The following is a 15,506-nucleotide window of genomic DNA, read 5'->3' as shown; positions in this document are numbered from 1 at the left end:
TGTACATGCGGTGCGTGGCATGCGTGCAATGGAGGGATGAGTGCCTGAGTGAAATGATTTGGGGCGGTTGCCTCCCACGGCAGCCCGGCCTTACCCGTAGGAGGCCGGGGGGTTGCCGTATGAGTAGTCACTGTGGTAGGGGGTCTTCATGCAAGCGCGCTGCTGGCCAGGGCCGCTGGCGTATTGGCTGGTGCCGCTGGTGGCCGACGGCGCCAGGGTGCGCAGGTAGCAGCCGAAGTCGGTGGCGTTGTAGAAGAAGTGGGTGCAGCTGAAGTCCTTGTCACATGCCCACTTGCATACCTCTGGTGTCGCGGCCTGCGTTGGCAGAGGTGCCCGCGAAGAATGTCGATCAGAAATGCTCCAAGGCGCGCGTGTAAAAAACCCTACAGCGTCTCTCCGCCAGGAATAGATTGCTCCGCTGCTGAGGGACCCCACCCACGAATCCGGTTGTGAGCGCCTAGGGCAGCAGCCGCTCACTCACCTGGAAGCTGTCGTAGCCGTTGCCGGGCACGTTCCCCACGTCGGTACAGTTCCAGGGCGCCGACTGCCGCCAGCAGAAGGCGCCGGCATTGGCGGACGAGTTCACGGCCACGCCGCCCGTGTCGGAGGCAGCCACAGTGTCGGAGTAGGAGAGCATGGTGCACTGCGTGCCCGAGGCACTGGTAAGGCTGCATGCATCAACAAGGAGGCAGGCACATGGTTTGGGGGGTTGCAAGGTTAGAACATTGGGTACAGGATACACGTTTGGGGGGCATGCACGAACGCACTCATGAAAGGGCCTTCGTCTGTTCCGGAAGCGTCTGCTTTGCGTTCACACGTTGACCACGCCCAAGAACAGAACACGGCGAGGGCACTTGCACAGCGCGCAGACAGACACAACGGCAGCAAACCCACAATGCGTCGACGACGTATGCAGCCGCCTGCCAGGCGCACTCCTCCGCGCCGGTGACGGTGATGGGGCTGTACGCGGTGACGTAACGCGGCGGCGGCGTGAAGCCAGCCATGCAGTACCAGGACGGCCGACCTGGGGGTGTGCAGTCACACATACGGCATAGTCGGTATGCGATCGGTCGGGCGTAACTTCTGACTAAACACTACGAATTTGTTGCTAGAATGGGCGCGTGGCTGTTCAGTACGATTATTGGAGCCATGTTCAGCCCTGTGATGAGTTACCTTTGGGGTTGAGCATGACGGTGCCGGTGCAGCCCGTGAGTCCGTCCAGGTAGCCGGGGGATTGCAGGTCGGACAGCGGCACGTTCTGGGGGCGAGGGCAGAGGCGTTGCGGACGCAGTACAGCGCAGGAACGTCAATCCAACGTGTCCAACTTGACAGCAGGGGCTCATCATTAGTTGTAGCTGCAGCGCACCGTTTGCAGGCCGCGCCGAGCCTTCCTACCGCACTCATCCTACGCCTTGCCTTGCATGCCTCCGCTGCATCCACACCCACACCCATGCCCACGTCCACACTCACACCCACGTCTGCACCCACGCCCCCGGCCACCGCCAAGCCCGCACTTACGGTGAGCACGGCGTTGTAGTTGTCGCCGCTTGCGCCGGCGCCCGTGGGCGACAGCACGGCTGCTGCGCAGCTGGCAGTGGCCTGGCACATGCTGATAACCGTGCTGACGGCCGTGTTGGCAGCGATGCTTGTGCCCAGGTCGGCGGTGATGGGGTTGGGCGACACGTACCCGGGGAGCAGTGTGCCACCCTTGATGAAGGGGCAGGTCGCCAGCGGGTCGTATGGAACGCCCGAGGCAGGCGTGCAGAAGGGCGCCACCACCCCCACCTGGGAGGTGTTGCCCCACAGCACCAGCCCGCTCATCCGCCAGTCGCGCGGGCACTGCAGGGTCACCAGTCGCCCGGTGTAGCCACCAGGGCCCGAGCCGACGGGCGTCGTCCACACGCCGCTGCCGCTGCAGTGGAAGGACAGGCCCCACACGCCCCACAGCGGGTCGCTCGTGCTGTTGCGCTCGTAGCCCCTCAGCTGGTCGTAGCCCGAAGCGCAGGCGTCGTCGACCTCCCAGCCCGTGACGCCGCCGTCGTTCAGGCCGCTGTTCACAGTGGCGTTGCTGCCGCAGCTCACCAGCTGCACCGCCTGCACCCAGGGCCCGCTGCTGGTCTTCTTTATGCGCACGGCAGTGAGTAGATCCGGCGCGGCGCCCGGGCACTGGACCATTGCCGGCGAGGACATGGCCCCCGCGAGGTCCGGCTCATAGCTGGCAACGCGCTTGTGCATGCCGCTGGGCGGGAAGCTGGGGTAGCCGGTGGGGAAGGGCTGTTCAGCATAGCTGCCACCGCCGCCGGGCGACGGTCCCGGTCCCTGCAGCAGCTGCCGGCCCCACAGCGCCACGTCGCACAGGTCCCACTCCCAGTACGGCAGGTTGGCCTGTGCGCGGGGCGCGAGGAGCGAGGCAGGTGTTGATGAGGCACGTGCGCACACGTGAGGTGGATTTTGTACACGTGTCGATGTGAACATGGGCGGCCGCACGCTGGGTCCATGCACATGGGGATCTGGGCCTTTGACTCTCAAGTAGCAACGCGCCAGCAGAACGCGGGCCTCCTCCCACTGCATCCATGCAGCACATGAACGAGTGCCGCACCTGGAGTGTGATGACACGCGCGGAGGGCGAGTTGCAATACAGCGTCACCACCTCGGCCGACGTCCACGTGCTGCCGCCGCTGCGCGCGTCCACGTAGCATGTGGGGTTGGCGGACAGCCCGGCGGTGGTGTTGACGGTGCTGTTACCAGCGCGCACCGTGATGTCGGCGTTGTAGGCTGCGCATGATTGTGCGGCAGAATGAGCGGCAGTGCGGCATGAATGCATGGCGTGAGCGCACGAAGGGATAAATAATGAACAGGCGATACGAAGCCGGCTCCATGGGCGCGGCCGAAACCCAAAGCAAAGCATTGAAGCAACCCAAAACCGTGCAGCACGCACCCGTGATGTAGTCCGGCAGCAGTAGCTGCACGCCACGCAGCGTGTGCTGGGCGGGCAGGTTGAAGGCCAGCCAGGGGGCGTCGCTGGAGGTGCTGTCCGAAGCCCAGCACCTGGACGTGGCGCACACGTGTGTATGACACAGGCAGACACAAGTTTGGAAAAGACACCAGCACAAGCTGAGCATGCATGGCAGCTTGCCGTGCTTAAAAAGCATGCGCGATACACACCCCGATTCGGTTTATGACCACACACCCAACGTGCGGCCGTTACACACACACACACACACACACACACACACACACACACACACACACACACACACACACACACGTGCACGTGCACGTACTCACCAGCCGCTGCTCAGGCCCGCATTCCACACGTTGTCGACCAGGTTGGCTGGGGTGTAGATGGGGTCGTTGTTCTTCTGACTGGACGCGACCAGCAGGCTGCCGGGCGGGTACGCCAGCGAAATGAAGTTGTAGGCACCTGGCGGGCAAGGGACAGGCAGCGCGTTCCGCCGCACGCGAGTCGTTGGCAAGGGTTACGGCTGGCGCTGCTTTCGCGCGCGCCGCACAGCAGCTGCTGGCGCGTGTTTTTATTTTACAAGACGAGCTCGCACATGATGAGCTGGCAACGCACCTTTTGCTTCTGCCAGGAAGACGCGCACTTCATAGATGTAGGTGTAAGCGCCGGCGCTTAGGCCATCCACCCGGAAGATCAGGTGGTTGGCGTCAGCGTTGGGGTACATGTACACCGTGTACGGCGACGCGGAGGCGGCGGTCGTGTTCTGTAGCGGTGGTGGAGGCAGCATGTCAGCGCTCACGTACACGTTTCCCGTGACTCGGCTCAGGACGGAGGGCACAGCGCAGCAACAGCTGGCAGGCGCCTACGCCGCACTGCACAGGATGAGCTAGCCGGCGTGTGCGGCGTGTGGGTTCACTCAGCCACCGGTCCAACTTCTGAGTCGCACGGTACTCACAAAGACCAGTATGGATGAGGTGAGCAGCCCAGCCGACACGGACATGTTGCATGAGGCCGCCATGCTGCAAGACCACTGCACCACACGCATCAGCACCCGGGGGCAGCCGGAATGGTTAGTAGAGAGCTTACGAGTGTACATGAGTGCGCCGGCATCGCCATTTTAGGACGTCAAGGCGAAGCATATCGAGCCCCATGAGTTCATAACTACTCACATCCACTTGGATCTGGCAGACGCGCAACACGGTGTGCAGGTTGAGAGAAAGCTGCTGGTCAGCCTGGTCCGACAAACGCGACCTGCATATCACCAACAACACGAATATTCATAAAGCGAGCATGAACCGCCATGTGCACAGCTTCCACAAATTGTGCCTCCAATTCGGCCCAGTACTTTTCTCACGTTAGGGACAATCAGCGAGCATTGCGTCAGGCCATGGTGATGGCTGCATCAGGCAATCAATTACCAGTATGTGCCGCCGTTGCCATCGTAGGCTGCGCTGCAGTTGCCGGTCACGCCAGGGCCCTGGCTGTTGCAGCTGTTGATGAGGTAGTTGCTAACGGCACACATGGGGTTGTACGCCGGCGAAGGCGGCGGCGGGGGCCCGGGGGCGGGCGGGCTGCCCATTACCTGCACCTCACACAGCGCCAGGCCCGCTGGCGCCGCTCCGTTCAGGCGAACGATTATCACGGTCCGGCCGGTGACGACTGTCGTGCAGTTAATCTGTGTATGGCGAAGCGCGTCGAGACAGGATTAGCAGCTGCGGCCCTTGGCAAAAAGCACGCCTGCGTGCTTCACGCTTTCGGTCCTGCATAAAGGCTGCCCTCCGTCACGCATGTGGTGTGCGACCGGGCGGTTCCGCCGCAACCCATCCAACCAAGCTCCCTTCCCTCGCCTCCACCCACTGCTGCAACCACTGCTGCAGCCACTGCTGCAGCCACAACTGCACGCACCGTGACCAGGGCTCCGGGCGCGGCGGCGCCGGTGTAGCTGCCGCACGAGACGGAGGTGCTGAAGAGGTCGGCGAAGGGGGTGCCGAGGTCCAGCTCGCTGTGGGCCACCCGTACCTCCAGGTCGTGTAGCCCCACGGAGCTGCAGGAGCCCGAGGGCGCCGGCGTCGCCAGCGAGTTGGTGTTCCACACGTCGTAGAACCAGCAGTCGGGCGGCGCCTGCAGAGTCACACTGCTCACGTCCAGCAGTGTGGGCAGCGCAATGCCGAACCAGGGTTGGCGCTGCAGTGGGCGAAGAGGGGAAGGGAGAGCGGCGGCGGGCGGCGACGCGGGTGAATGGGGAGGCGCGCGGGGACGTTTGCTATGTGCATGCGGCGGTGGGGTGGTGATAGTGTGGATGACGCTATGGTGCCCAACCCGGCAATTGACAGGGGGCACGTTAGCGGAGCGCGGCCACAAGTTGCGCGGCGCAGCAGCCTGCGTGGCTCACCATCTTGGCCGTGGTGACGCAGAATCCCGAGGTCAGTGTGTCGTTCAACATGGGACGACCGTCCGTCAGTATGCGCTGAAACGGGGCGGGGCTGAAGGCACTGTCGAAGCCCTTGCGCACAACCGACGAAGCGAACACGGGCGCGTTGAGCGCATAGTTGCCAAAGCCTCCGCCGCTGCCGGGCGGCAGGGGCGGCGGCGATGGGGGCGGGTAGACCTGGGCCCGGCCAATGAGCGCGAGCTCGCAAATCTGCAGCTCCGTGTTGGTGGTCTGGAGCTGTGGGGTTGGGTCAGGAGATGCAGCGGCACGGTGCAGCAGTGTCAGCGGCACACCACACCAGCACACCGGTGCTATATTCGTGCTCAAGCGCTTTGTCAAGCAAGTGGCGCGCGGGCACGCGGCCAGCAACTGCAATCCGGCACATCAATGACACCAGTGGCAACTGCCAGCAGCTCGCATAGCGGCACGCGCGCGCACACGCACCTCGAGTGACAGCACGCCGAAGGAGCCGGCCCAGCTGCAGGGGATGTCCACCACCTGGCCCGGGTAGAAGGTGTCCGAAACGGTGGTGGTGATGGAGTTGTAGGTCAGGTAGGTGGTGCTTGACACGCCCGTCCAGCCGGTGCGCAAATTGAAGGTCCCCGAAAAGGCTGCGGGCGAAATGATTGGAGGTGAGTGCATGTTACTTGCGTGCGCACGTTGATTGCAATGCCGACGCCGTTTTCTGGATTGCAAATAGCACTGTGGCCAGGTTTATAGATTACATGCAGGTTGAGGACGGCCCTAAGCAACTCTGCTGTCTGCGCCCCGTGGCTGCGCCCAAGCGCCTCCTCACGTGTGATGTCGTCCGGCAGCAGGAACTGCACGCCAGCGAACACGGCGCCGCCGCCCATGCCAAAGCTAATCCACGACGGCTCGGCCGCCACCGCCGCGGAAGACCAACAGCTGTGGGAGGGCAGCAGCCAGCAGGGTGGCCAGCGGCAGGGCGCGTGTCCTCAGCACAAGTATGGTGATCACACCCAGGGCAAGCTTACGTGCTAGGTGTGCGTTTGGGTCCACGGCGTCCCTCGGCGACCAGCCCATCCCTCCCGTCGCAGTAATCGATGCGGAGCCCGGATCTAGCAAGCAGTCAGCTCACAATCCGGTGGGCAGTGAGGCCGTCCAGATGCCATCCACGGCCTTTGCGTCGCCGTAGGTAGCGGGGTTGCTGTCCTTGACGCTGGAGACGAAGCGGTTGCCGGCGGGGATGGTGGGGATGATGTTGTAGTACCCTGCACGGCGGCCGAGTGAGCCAGTATTGGGCCGGTTATAACCGTGTACAGCAAGCATGTGCTGTAGCGCGAACAGGATTAGTCGGACAGCGCCAGTGCGACAATGTACGGACCCGACATCGTACCTGCAGCCTCCCTGAGCATAAGCGTAACCTCATAAACGCCGGCGAGCACGCCGCCATTCGCGTCGATAACGATCTTGACTTGCATGGCGTCAGTCGATGGCCATACGGTGTGGGTCATCCGGGACGACGTCGCGGAGAAGTGCTGCAGCGTTCACGGTGACGAGGTGGAGGACAGGGAAACCGAGCGGACGTGAGTGGGGTTGTAGAGCACCAAGCACACATCCACAACAGGGTTGCTCCAGTTCACCGCGCTGCCCGGGCTTTAGCTATGCATCGCCTGTGTGTCGCAGCTTGCTGGCTACTCACCCCGTACGGCTTCACGAACGAGCTATTCAGCGACGTGGCAATGGTCATGTTGCAGGGCGTGTTGCCAGGCGCACCGCACCACCACTGCGGCATGACACGGAAGGGCGTACACGGTGGGGTGGATCAGCCGGGTAGCTTGGCCCAAGCTCAGCAACGTCGTCCCAACTGTAGCAGCCACGCTGCCAATCGCCAGCCAATGCGCCCACTATCTAGGTTCAGTGTGCTACTGCACTCACGTCGACCGCGATGGAGCACACCGAATAGGCGGTCTTGAGGTCCAAACGGAGCTCCTGACCCGGGCCACTTGCTGATCGGCTCCTGCGTCGGAGAAGGAGCAGACAGCGGCGGCACGGAGCGATGGCAACACGCGAGGATGCGGCAAACGTGCACGCCAGCATCGCGGGGTTTACGAATACTACACACGCCCCCTGGCCGCACCCATGCACCCGCGCTCCTGCACTGCCGTTGCAAATTGTTTGCCATCTGCTGGATCTGGGAATCAGCTGCACCCTACCGGATTTCACCAACCTGCCTTAACACTGTCCCATCGCAGACCCCTGGCCGCACCCGTGCCCTCAAACCCGCACACCACTCAGTGGCGCAGCACCCACCAGTATGTGGTTGCGTTGTGGTCGTAGGCGAGCGTGCAGGGGTTGCCGACATCGCTGCCCGGGCCCGCGCTCGTGCAGCCGCGGACCGCATCAGAAATAGGGAAGCAGCCCATGTTCGAGGGCGCGGGCGAGGGCGGCGGCGCGCCGAAGCTGAGGTTGGGCTGGCCGATCGCCTGGATCTCGCACAGCGCCAGGCCCAGCGGCTGCGTGAAGCCGGCGCGGCGCGTCACGATCACGGAGCGCCCCAGCTGCGGCGTGGTGCAGTTGAGGGTGACCCAGGTGCCGGGTGCAGCGACGCCGGTGAAGGTGTCGCACAGCACGGTGCTCGCCCAGTCGGGGAAGGGCGTCTGCAGCAGGTCGTAGTAGCCGATGCGCACTTCGAAGTCGGCCAGGCCGCTGGAGGTGCAGTTGCCGGGGCCCAGTGACGGGTCGGCGGCGTTGACTTCGGCGGCGTTGGTGAGGTAGCAGTCGGCGGGCGGCGCCAGCACCCGCACGGCGCTGACGTCAGACAGGGCGGGCAGCAGCACGCCCAGCCAGGGCCGAGCCTGCGCGGACGTACATTACATTTGAGGAAAGCGTTGACTGGTGCCTGGCGCGGTCGCGCGCCGCTACGGTACCCGCATATGCGTGATACGAAAATAAGCTGACTATGCGAAGCTGTCCGTACAAACACACCGCTTGCCCGCCCCTGCACCCACCTGCTTGGCTGTGGTGATGCACATGTTGATGGAGAGGGTCTCGTTGGCCATTGGCCGCCCGTCTGTCAGCAGCGCCGTGCCCTGCGCATAGCCCCACCCGGCGGAGCCGCCCGGCCGTGTGACCGAGCTGGCGTAGGCCGGCCGCCCCTGCGCCATGTTGTATGGGCCCAGGCTCTGCGAGAACAGCAGCAGGCCTGTGAGGCCGCCGCACGGCTGCGTCTCGCCCTCGTCCTGCAGCGGGCAGGGGATGTTGCACTGCGCGGGCGCGCGGCCGGCGGTGACGGAGGCGGCGGTGCCGGTGCCGCCCCAGCACTCGCCGCCGCGGTGCAGGCCGAACAGCGGGAAGCGAGCGTCGGATGCCAGCTTGGCGCAGCTGTGTGTGCGGCAGGGTGATAGGATGGTGGAAGGTCGACACGCAGTGTGGAACTTTCACATAGCAGGCGCAAGACAAAGACGCGCAGGCACTAACACAGCCCTGCACCGGCTGCTCCACTTTGCCGACCCAGCCCCCCTCTGTGCCCCGACAGCCGCCCAGCTCGCAGCGGCAGCTACCAGTGCCTGCACTGCTCTCACCGCGCGATGTTCATGTCTGCAGAGAAGCTGGAGATGACGGTGGGCAGCACCATGTCGGAGGCGGCCACGTGCCACCAGCAGCCCTGGAACTGCACATCCTGCCCCAGGTACTGCGAGCCGTGGAGATCAAGCGTGGAGAAAAGAGGGGCGGTAACGCGGAATCAGCTTTCTGTGTGCGTAGGTATGGCAAGCACGTGCGACATGCACGGTAAGCGCCACCCGCAACCAGCATACGCATCCCCGATCCCCTCGACACGCACGCAGCTGCACCCCTCACCACCCGCCAACCGCAAACACCGCCTTTACACACCTCCGGAATCCACATCAGCCGCTCGCACACGGCGGTGTGGTAGGAGGTGCAGTCATCGTGTACCCAGCCACGCATCGCGCGCCCCGACCGCGGCGGCGGCGGGTGGTCACTGAGGCCGCTGGGTGTGGCGTATGCCACACAGCCGGGGCTGGTGTAGCGCCGCTCGGGAGAGGAGTGCCATAGCGCCAAGCTCGGCCGGTCGTCGGGCGTGGCTGCACATGCGGATTTGCAGGTACCGGGCCATACAGATGGCGGCGTCGGCAGGCCAGGTGAAGGGCATGGTAGACCAGCAGCACGGCAGACCACCAGGCACAGGCGTGGCACAACGGCACGGTAAGAAAGCTCTGCATCCCCACAACCCGCAGACCAGCCTAGACCGGCCCCCTCCGCACGCACCCTGCACTTCCGGCGAGGCTCCGGACACGTAGTTGACGTCGTAGGACCAGGAGCTGGGGCCCTGGTCGCCCTTGAGCTGGCAGCTGCCGTCGCTGGGCCGGAACGACCAGTAGTAGCAGGCGTAGTTGGCCTGGGCGGAGGGGTTGCATTCCGGGGCGTCCAAAGCAGTGGTAAGCGCGTTTGGATTGCGTCACGACATGGGATGCAAGAACAGGCTTGTCGCTGCGGGGCCATGGTGTAATAGGGGGCGGGGGAAGGGAGGTGCCGGCATGGCGGCAACACACGCACCGCGCAGGCGGTGCAGCAGACGGCCCAGCTGGCCACGGTGAGGGTGGAGAACTGGCTGTTGGCGGCGCCGTACTGCGTGCTCTCCTTGACGGTGCAGCCTGCGGAGGCGGGGGGGGGGGGCGGGTCAGGAGGGCAGGAGCAGGGGAAGTGGCGCAGTGCGGGAGCAGGTGACGCCACGCAGCGAGGCACACACGGGCAGCGCTAGGCCAGTATGACGCGGTGTTGCGGGCAGCAGGGAGAAAGGCGCTTGCCAGTTCAGCAGGCGGCGCCGAGCAGGCTGCAGCGAGTCGCCGCGCACCTGGCAGGGCCGAGGTGAGCGGCGCGCCTATGTTGTAGACGGGGTCGCGGTAGGTGGCCCCACTGGACCAGGTCCAGCGGGTGTCCCACAGCATCGGCGGTGCGCCGGACGTGGCACCGGTCAGGCGCAGACCGATCCACGCGTCATACACGTTTGCAACCTGCCGGGGGGCGTTTGGGCACCAGTTGGTGTGGCGCGTGCATGGGTACACGTTGCAGGGGCACGAAGCGCGTGTCTCACACACATCACACGCATCACACACAAGGCTAGACGGTATGCAAAGTTTGGGGGCGTCTCCTGCATGGCACGGAGCCTGCTGGGCGCAGTCGCTTCACGCAAACGGAACGCACCGTCATGGCGTTCTGGATGATGACGTCATCCTCCGCTGACGCCACGGTGGCAGGCACGCGGCCCGAGCCGCAGGGGTTGGAGGTGAGCGGGCTGGAGCCGATGGTGTTGTACCGGTCTGCACACCAGACGTGGCGCAGGGCAGTGGCAGCGCAGGGCAATGGCAGTGCAGAGGCGCGCTTCAGTACATCACTCATGCATGCGCACGCATCCCGTATCGACTGGCCCGTCATAGCAACCAACACCGGGCAAGGCGACGCCCTGCAGCACGCACCGTAGATGCCAAACACAGACATGCTGTCGGGGCCGCCGCACTTCTGGCTGCCACTGCCCGAGCAGCCCGTGGAGCACTGCGAGGCCGGCACAGGCGGCGGCAGCCCGCCGACGGAGGAGAGCGAGCCGCCGAAGCAGCTGGTTCCATTGACGATGGCGAACATGTCGCTGCCGTACAGCCGGGCGGCCTCGGCGCAGCGCCGGATGGTCATGCTGGGGTGGTTCTGGGGCAGCGTGAGGGGCAGCACGGCGTTGGGCACGGTCGTGGCGTTGCCGTAGCAGCCCAGGCGCCTGATGCCGCTCCTCCGCGGGGACCCTGCGGGCGTTTCCACAACATGGGTGCGTGGGCACCGAGTCAGGAAAGAGCCCCTGCCCGGCCAGACTTTTCGCAGCACCGGTTTAAAGCGCAACACGCGCTAGGACTGGCGGCGACGTCTGTTGTTGCGGCGGCGCGGCTCACCAGTGCACACGCCGCTGCTGTCTCCGGGGCGCGACCGCAGCACGGCCATCCAGTTGACGGTGAAGGACCTGATGCTGGTGCTGCAGCCCGCCACCACCCTGAACAGCAGCTGGTCGGTGTCGTGGTACTGGCCCGCCAGCCGCACGTCCACGCCGTAGCAGCCGCCGTCGCACACCGCCTCCACCGCCACCTGGCAGGGCAGCACGCACGACAAACCAAGCAAGCCAGCTTGTTGGCAGGACGCCCCCAACACGAGAACTAAAGGCCCGCCCGTCACAGCGCCGCAGCAGGGGCGCGGCCCGTTTCCGGGAAATAGAGTCGCAATCAAGGCCCGCCCGTGGCCCCCCCCTCCGTACCAACTACGCACCAGTGACAGCAAGACCTCGGTATCGGAGCCGGAGGGGAAGCTGGGCTCGAAGCTGCCGCTGAACTGCTGGTCGCGGTCGGCGCAGCCGCCCACGGCTGTCAGCGGGCAGGCGGTGGCGTTGGTCTCCTGGCCCGCAGGACAGGCCCACGACACCCAGCCTGCAGGGAGAGGGGCGGGGCAAACCGCACACATCGGGGGAGGCGGGACCCACGCAACGACGTCCAACACCACCACCTCGCAGGACGCCTGTTATCAGTTGGGCCCACGCCGCGCGCTCCTGCCGAGTTTGCGCCGCCGTCCGCGGGGAGGCAGGTGCCACTTCACCGCACACACCACGCCGCACACCGCACACACCACGCCGCACACACCACGCTGCGCCCTCACCCGTCTGCACCACGGCCGTGTCCGCCAGCACCAGGTCAGCCCGGAAGGCGTTGATGGCGCCGCCGCTCACTGGGCAGATGCTGAGCGTGTTGCCGGACAGCGTCGCCTGCGGGCGCGCGATCAAAATTAGGAGGAGGAGGAAGCAAAGGGTTCAGCGGGCGGGCGCACGAGCAGGAGCAGGAGCAGGAAGAGGAGGAGGAGGAAGCAGTGGGTTGGTGGGCGCAAGCAAGACAGCGCGAGGCGAGGGCTTTGGAGGCATGTGCGCAGAGCGTGAAATTGGAAGGAGGTGTGCGCGTGTCTAGCGCGACGCACCGTAGAGCCGCCGTCGGTGGTGTGCGTGGCCGTGACCGCCACGAAAGGCAGAGCCGCGCCAGGCGGCAGCGGCGGGTAGGTGTAGATCCAGCAGTTGGAGGGGGAGGGACAGCCACCGGCGCTGCAGCCAATCTCGCGCTTGATCCGCATGCCTACAAGAAACCATGCAATGTCAGCAATGCGCTTTCAGCCAAGGGGTTCCTGTCATCGGTGCCCGCGCCCTTGAAAAAGGTAGGCACAATGTCATGTTGCCATAAGCCGCAGCCCTTGCACCTCCCACCCATCCATGGCCCCATGCTGCTGCCCCCGCCCCCGCATCAGCACCCGTGCCCGCGGTGCTGCTGGCCCAGTGCTGGCCCCGAAGCACGCAAGCACGTGTTGTTCAGTTTCCGTTTTCTTAATCACAACACACACGCACGCGCACGCACGCACCCTGCGGCAGGCCGTCCAGCGCCATCCAGTTTGCCTCCATGTACTCCAGAGTGCCGGGGTTGCCGGCGTACGTCATGGCGTTGATCTCCACCCACATGGTGAGTCGGTCCCAGGTCACGTCGTTCAGCGTCACCGACACCGACAACCTGTGTAGGAGGGGGGAAGGGAGGGTTTTCAGGAAGACTATTTACTGGACTGGAGGGCAGACCAGGATACATAGCATCATCAAAAGTTCAGCTGCTCACTTTTGTGTACTAGTTATCCCGTGATGGAGCCAGCTAGCTAGCCCATGTCGGTATGCATTCCCAGCAGCACCGGCAAGCCTCACGTCTGGGAGGGCCGGCGCCAGTTGTGCAGCGCATAGAGTAGCACTGGCGCGGCGCGGAAGTTGCGATTGAAGGAGGCGGTGAGCACGGTGCCGGAGGAGGGCATGTTAGTGGTGGTCACGTTGCCGGTCGCCATCAGCGGGCTACGACAGAACTGGTTGCCTGCGGGGGGAGGGGTTGCGGCGCGGGAGTATGGTGTAAGAATGAAAGACTGGAATGCGGGCAAGCCGTGGGAAGGTACACATAGGAAGCCTAATAGCAAGAGGACGCGCCGTGCGCTGAGCGTGCCAAGATTGCCGTACGCGAATTCCCACCATTCCAACCAAACATTGCAGCAACCAAGCATTGCAACACCGCATGTGTTGCTGCAACGGCGCGCCACGACAGCGTGCATGCACGCACCTGCGGTGAACACGGCGCTGGCGCTGGAGCCGCCGCACTTGAGCAGCTGGCCGTTGTGCGGCTGCGTGGGGTTGTAGTAGTTGCAATCCAGGTCGCACGTGCCGCGCGACGCGCCCCTCAGGATGGACGCGTCGTTGCCGCCGTAGCAGCTTGTCTGGGCGCGCACCGCGAACAGGCTGCGGGGGCGCACAGGAGCCAGGGCGGGGGGAGAGAGTCGGGAGGGCCAAGGGCAGGCGGAGGGAGGGGTAAAGGCCATGGCTTAATGAACGACGGAGGGGGCCGCGCGGGTGCTGATTCACCGCCGCGTGTCAGGCACGCGAGCTGCCCATGTTGAGTTGGGCCCTCATTCGTCCCGCCGAACACACACACATACACATCTCCCCAGTGCGCACCTGAAGCCCTCGAGCCGCGCCCTGGCCGCGCAGCCCGCGATGCTGCCCACCCAGCCCAGGTAGGTGGGCAGGAGGGGCGACCCCGAGCTATCGCTGTAGCAGCCCACCCACGTGGTCTGCTCGGGCAGCGAGACTGCAGGGAGGGACACACACGCGGCACACAACATCGGCGTTGCGTGCCATGCAGCCACAAAGGAAACGGTGCTTGTCCTTGGAAAGCGTCCGATCTCGCTGCAACAATGCGGGCGACCAGTGCTGCCAGTGTGTGGGGCTAGAAACCATGCCCCTCCCCCGCCAAGCCAAGCCACCGCAGGCGGGGCACACAGCAGGCGCGCGCACGGCGATGCGCCACTCACACACGCGCTCGCACATGGCGACGCTGCCGATTGTGCAGGAGGTGTCCTCCCACAGCAGGTCGGTGCTGAAGCCGGACACACACAGGTCGTCGGTGCTGCCGCTGGGCTGCGCCGGGTAGGACACGTCGGCCGGGTTGCGCCAGTTGAGGTAGTTGCCTGCAGGCAGCAGGTATGCAACGAGGCGCACACAAGAAACCGTCGAACAACAGCAGCGGTATGCGCCCTGAAAGCAAGGGCGCACCTAACACACCGCACCCGTCCACATTCGACACACGCATGTCGACCCCTTCCCTTCCCCCCCAAAGAAGCTCCCCTAACGCGCACACATGCACCGCCACCTCCTTGCTGACCTGTCAGCTGCCTGCCACTCGCCACGTCCCACCCCGCCTCGCGGTCCGTGGACGGCGTGTTGCTGGTCCGCCGCATGCCCAGCCGAACGTAGCCACTGGTGGCGTTGAGCAGATCGGCAGCGGCGGCCGCCACCGCGGCGTTCTCCTCGCCGCTCAGCGGCATGGCCAGCACGCCGCCGCTGCTGCTGCACAGGCCCTCGGCGGCCGACATGTCCGTGACCGCGTCCAGCTTGTAGAACCTGTGCACGTTAGGAAGTTAGAGGGGCGTCAGGCCACGCAGGCGCCGGCACAGCGCGCATGGCGCAAGGACAGACGAGAGGAGCGAGTGGAAGCGGTGCGGGCAGCAAGCCGGCGTGGGATGGCGCCCCCCTATAAGAGGTGGACCACGCGCCGTCCTCCAAGGCCGTCCTCACCTGTCCACCAGCTGGTACACGGAGATGCGGTTGGTGTCTCCGCAGCCGGCGCTCGCGCTGCCGGTGCACGGCACGGCGCAGGCGTCGGTGCCCTCGTAGGAGCGCAGGCCCCAGCCGCCGTCGTTGCCGGCGGTGCAGTCCCGGCCGTCCTGCGGACCGCGCCGGCAGCAGAATTGCAAGTAAGGTTGAGCACGCACGGCCGCTCTGTGCGCATTTCAGCAGCGCCCACACCTTCACCCAAAATCACGCGCACACACAAGCAGACATCCCGTATATACACAAGCACGACGCACCTTGATGGCAAAGAACGCGTAGTTGCTCGCGCGCGCCAGGGCCGCACAGCGCTCAATGGTCATGCCCATGTCGTTTGAGGACATGGTGTACATCATCACGGCCTGGTAGTCGTTGGTGTAGCAGCCGCGGTAGAAGTAGCCGTAGCGCGACCGGCCCACTGCACGCAT

The 15,506-nt window shown here is 65.0% G+C and overlaps 1 protein-coding gene across 1 annotated transcript in view; it reads right to left on the bottom strand.

The window, feature by feature from the left end:
- Nucleotides 1–15,506, bottom strand: part of CHLRE_09g400850v5 (uncharacterized protein) — a gene marked incomplete at its 3' end in the record, with an annotated part of 42,128 nt that overhangs the window by 22,952 nt on the left and 3,670 nt on the right. The window contains exons 10-50 of the mRNA XM_043066003.1: nt 15,339–15,496; nt 15,046–15,194; nt 14,633–14,871; nt 14,283–14,438; nt 13,927–14,059; nt 13,535–13,710; nt 13,135–13,294; nt 12,807–12,952; nt 12,375–12,526; nt 12,063–12,168; nt 11,679–11,836; nt 11,312–11,501; nt 10,853–11,167; nt 10,581–10,696; nt 10,231–10,390; nt 9,933–10,030; nt 9,645–9,774; nt 9,249–9,460; nt 8,939–9,048; nt 8,366–8,738; nt 7,668–8,212; nt 7,293–7,374; nt 7,057–7,140; nt 6,751–6,892; nt 6,493–6,625; nt 6,190–6,299; nt 5,838–6,004; nt 5,355–5,630; nt 4,868–5,146; nt 4,381–4,637; nt 4,132–4,213; nt 3,918–3,992; nt 3,578–3,725; nt 3,289–3,424; nt 2,939–3,048; nt 2,600–2,775; nt 1,519–2,385; nt 1,174–1,258; nt 895–1,024; nt 482–668; nt 95–315 (exon numbers count right to left, since the gene is read on the bottom strand). Of these exons, the coding sequence (XP_042920800.1) occupies nt 95–315; nt 482–668; nt 895–1,024; nt 1,174–1,258; nt 1,519–2,385; nt 2,600–2,775; nt 2,939–3,048; nt 3,289–3,424; nt 3,578–3,725; nt 3,918–3,992; nt 4,132–4,213; nt 4,381–4,637; nt 4,868–5,146; nt 5,355–5,630; nt 5,838–6,004; nt 6,190–6,299; nt 6,493–6,625; nt 6,751–6,892; nt 7,057–7,140; nt 7,293–7,374; nt 7,668–8,212; nt 8,366–8,738; nt 8,939–9,048; nt 9,249–9,460; nt 9,645–9,774; nt 9,933–10,030; nt 10,231–10,390; nt 10,581–10,696; nt 10,853–11,167; nt 11,312–11,501; nt 11,679–11,836; nt 12,063–12,168; nt 12,375–12,526; nt 12,807–12,952; nt 13,135–13,294; nt 13,535–13,710; nt 13,927–14,059; nt 14,283–14,438; nt 14,633–14,871; nt 15,046–15,194; nt 15,339–15,496 (7,729 nt within the window). The remainder of the gene's footprint in view (nt 1–94; nt 316–481; nt 669–894; nt 1,025–1,173; nt 1,259–1,518; nt 2,386–2,599; nt 2,776–2,938; nt 3,049–3,288; nt 3,425–3,577; nt 3,726–3,917; nt 3,993–4,131; nt 4,214–4,380; nt 4,638–4,867; nt 5,147–5,354; nt 5,631–5,837; nt 6,005–6,189; nt 6,300–6,492; nt 6,626–6,750; nt 6,893–7,056; nt 7,141–7,292; nt 7,375–7,667; nt 8,213–8,365; nt 8,739–8,938; nt 9,049–9,248; nt 9,461–9,644; nt 9,775–9,932; nt 10,031–10,230; nt 10,391–10,580; nt 10,697–10,852; nt 11,168–11,311; nt 11,502–11,678; nt 11,837–12,062; nt 12,169–12,374; nt 12,527–12,806; nt 12,953–13,134; nt 13,295–13,534; nt 13,711–13,926; nt 14,060–14,282; nt 14,439–14,632; nt 14,872–15,045; nt 15,195–15,338; nt 15,497–15,506) is intronic.

This window comes from Chlamydomonas reinhardtii, chromosome 9 (assembly GCF_000002595.2).
Source record: "Chlamydomonas reinhardtii strain CC-503 cw92 mt+ chromosome 9, whole genome shotgun sequence".
NCBI classification, from domain to species: Eukaryota; Viridiplantae; Chlorophyta; class Chlorophyceae; order Chlamydomonadales; family Chlamydomonadaceae; genus Chlamydomonas; species Chlamydomonas reinhardtii.
The sequence above is the reverse complement of the archived record's forward strand: the minus strand, read 5'-3'. Positions and strand labels throughout refer to the sequence as shown.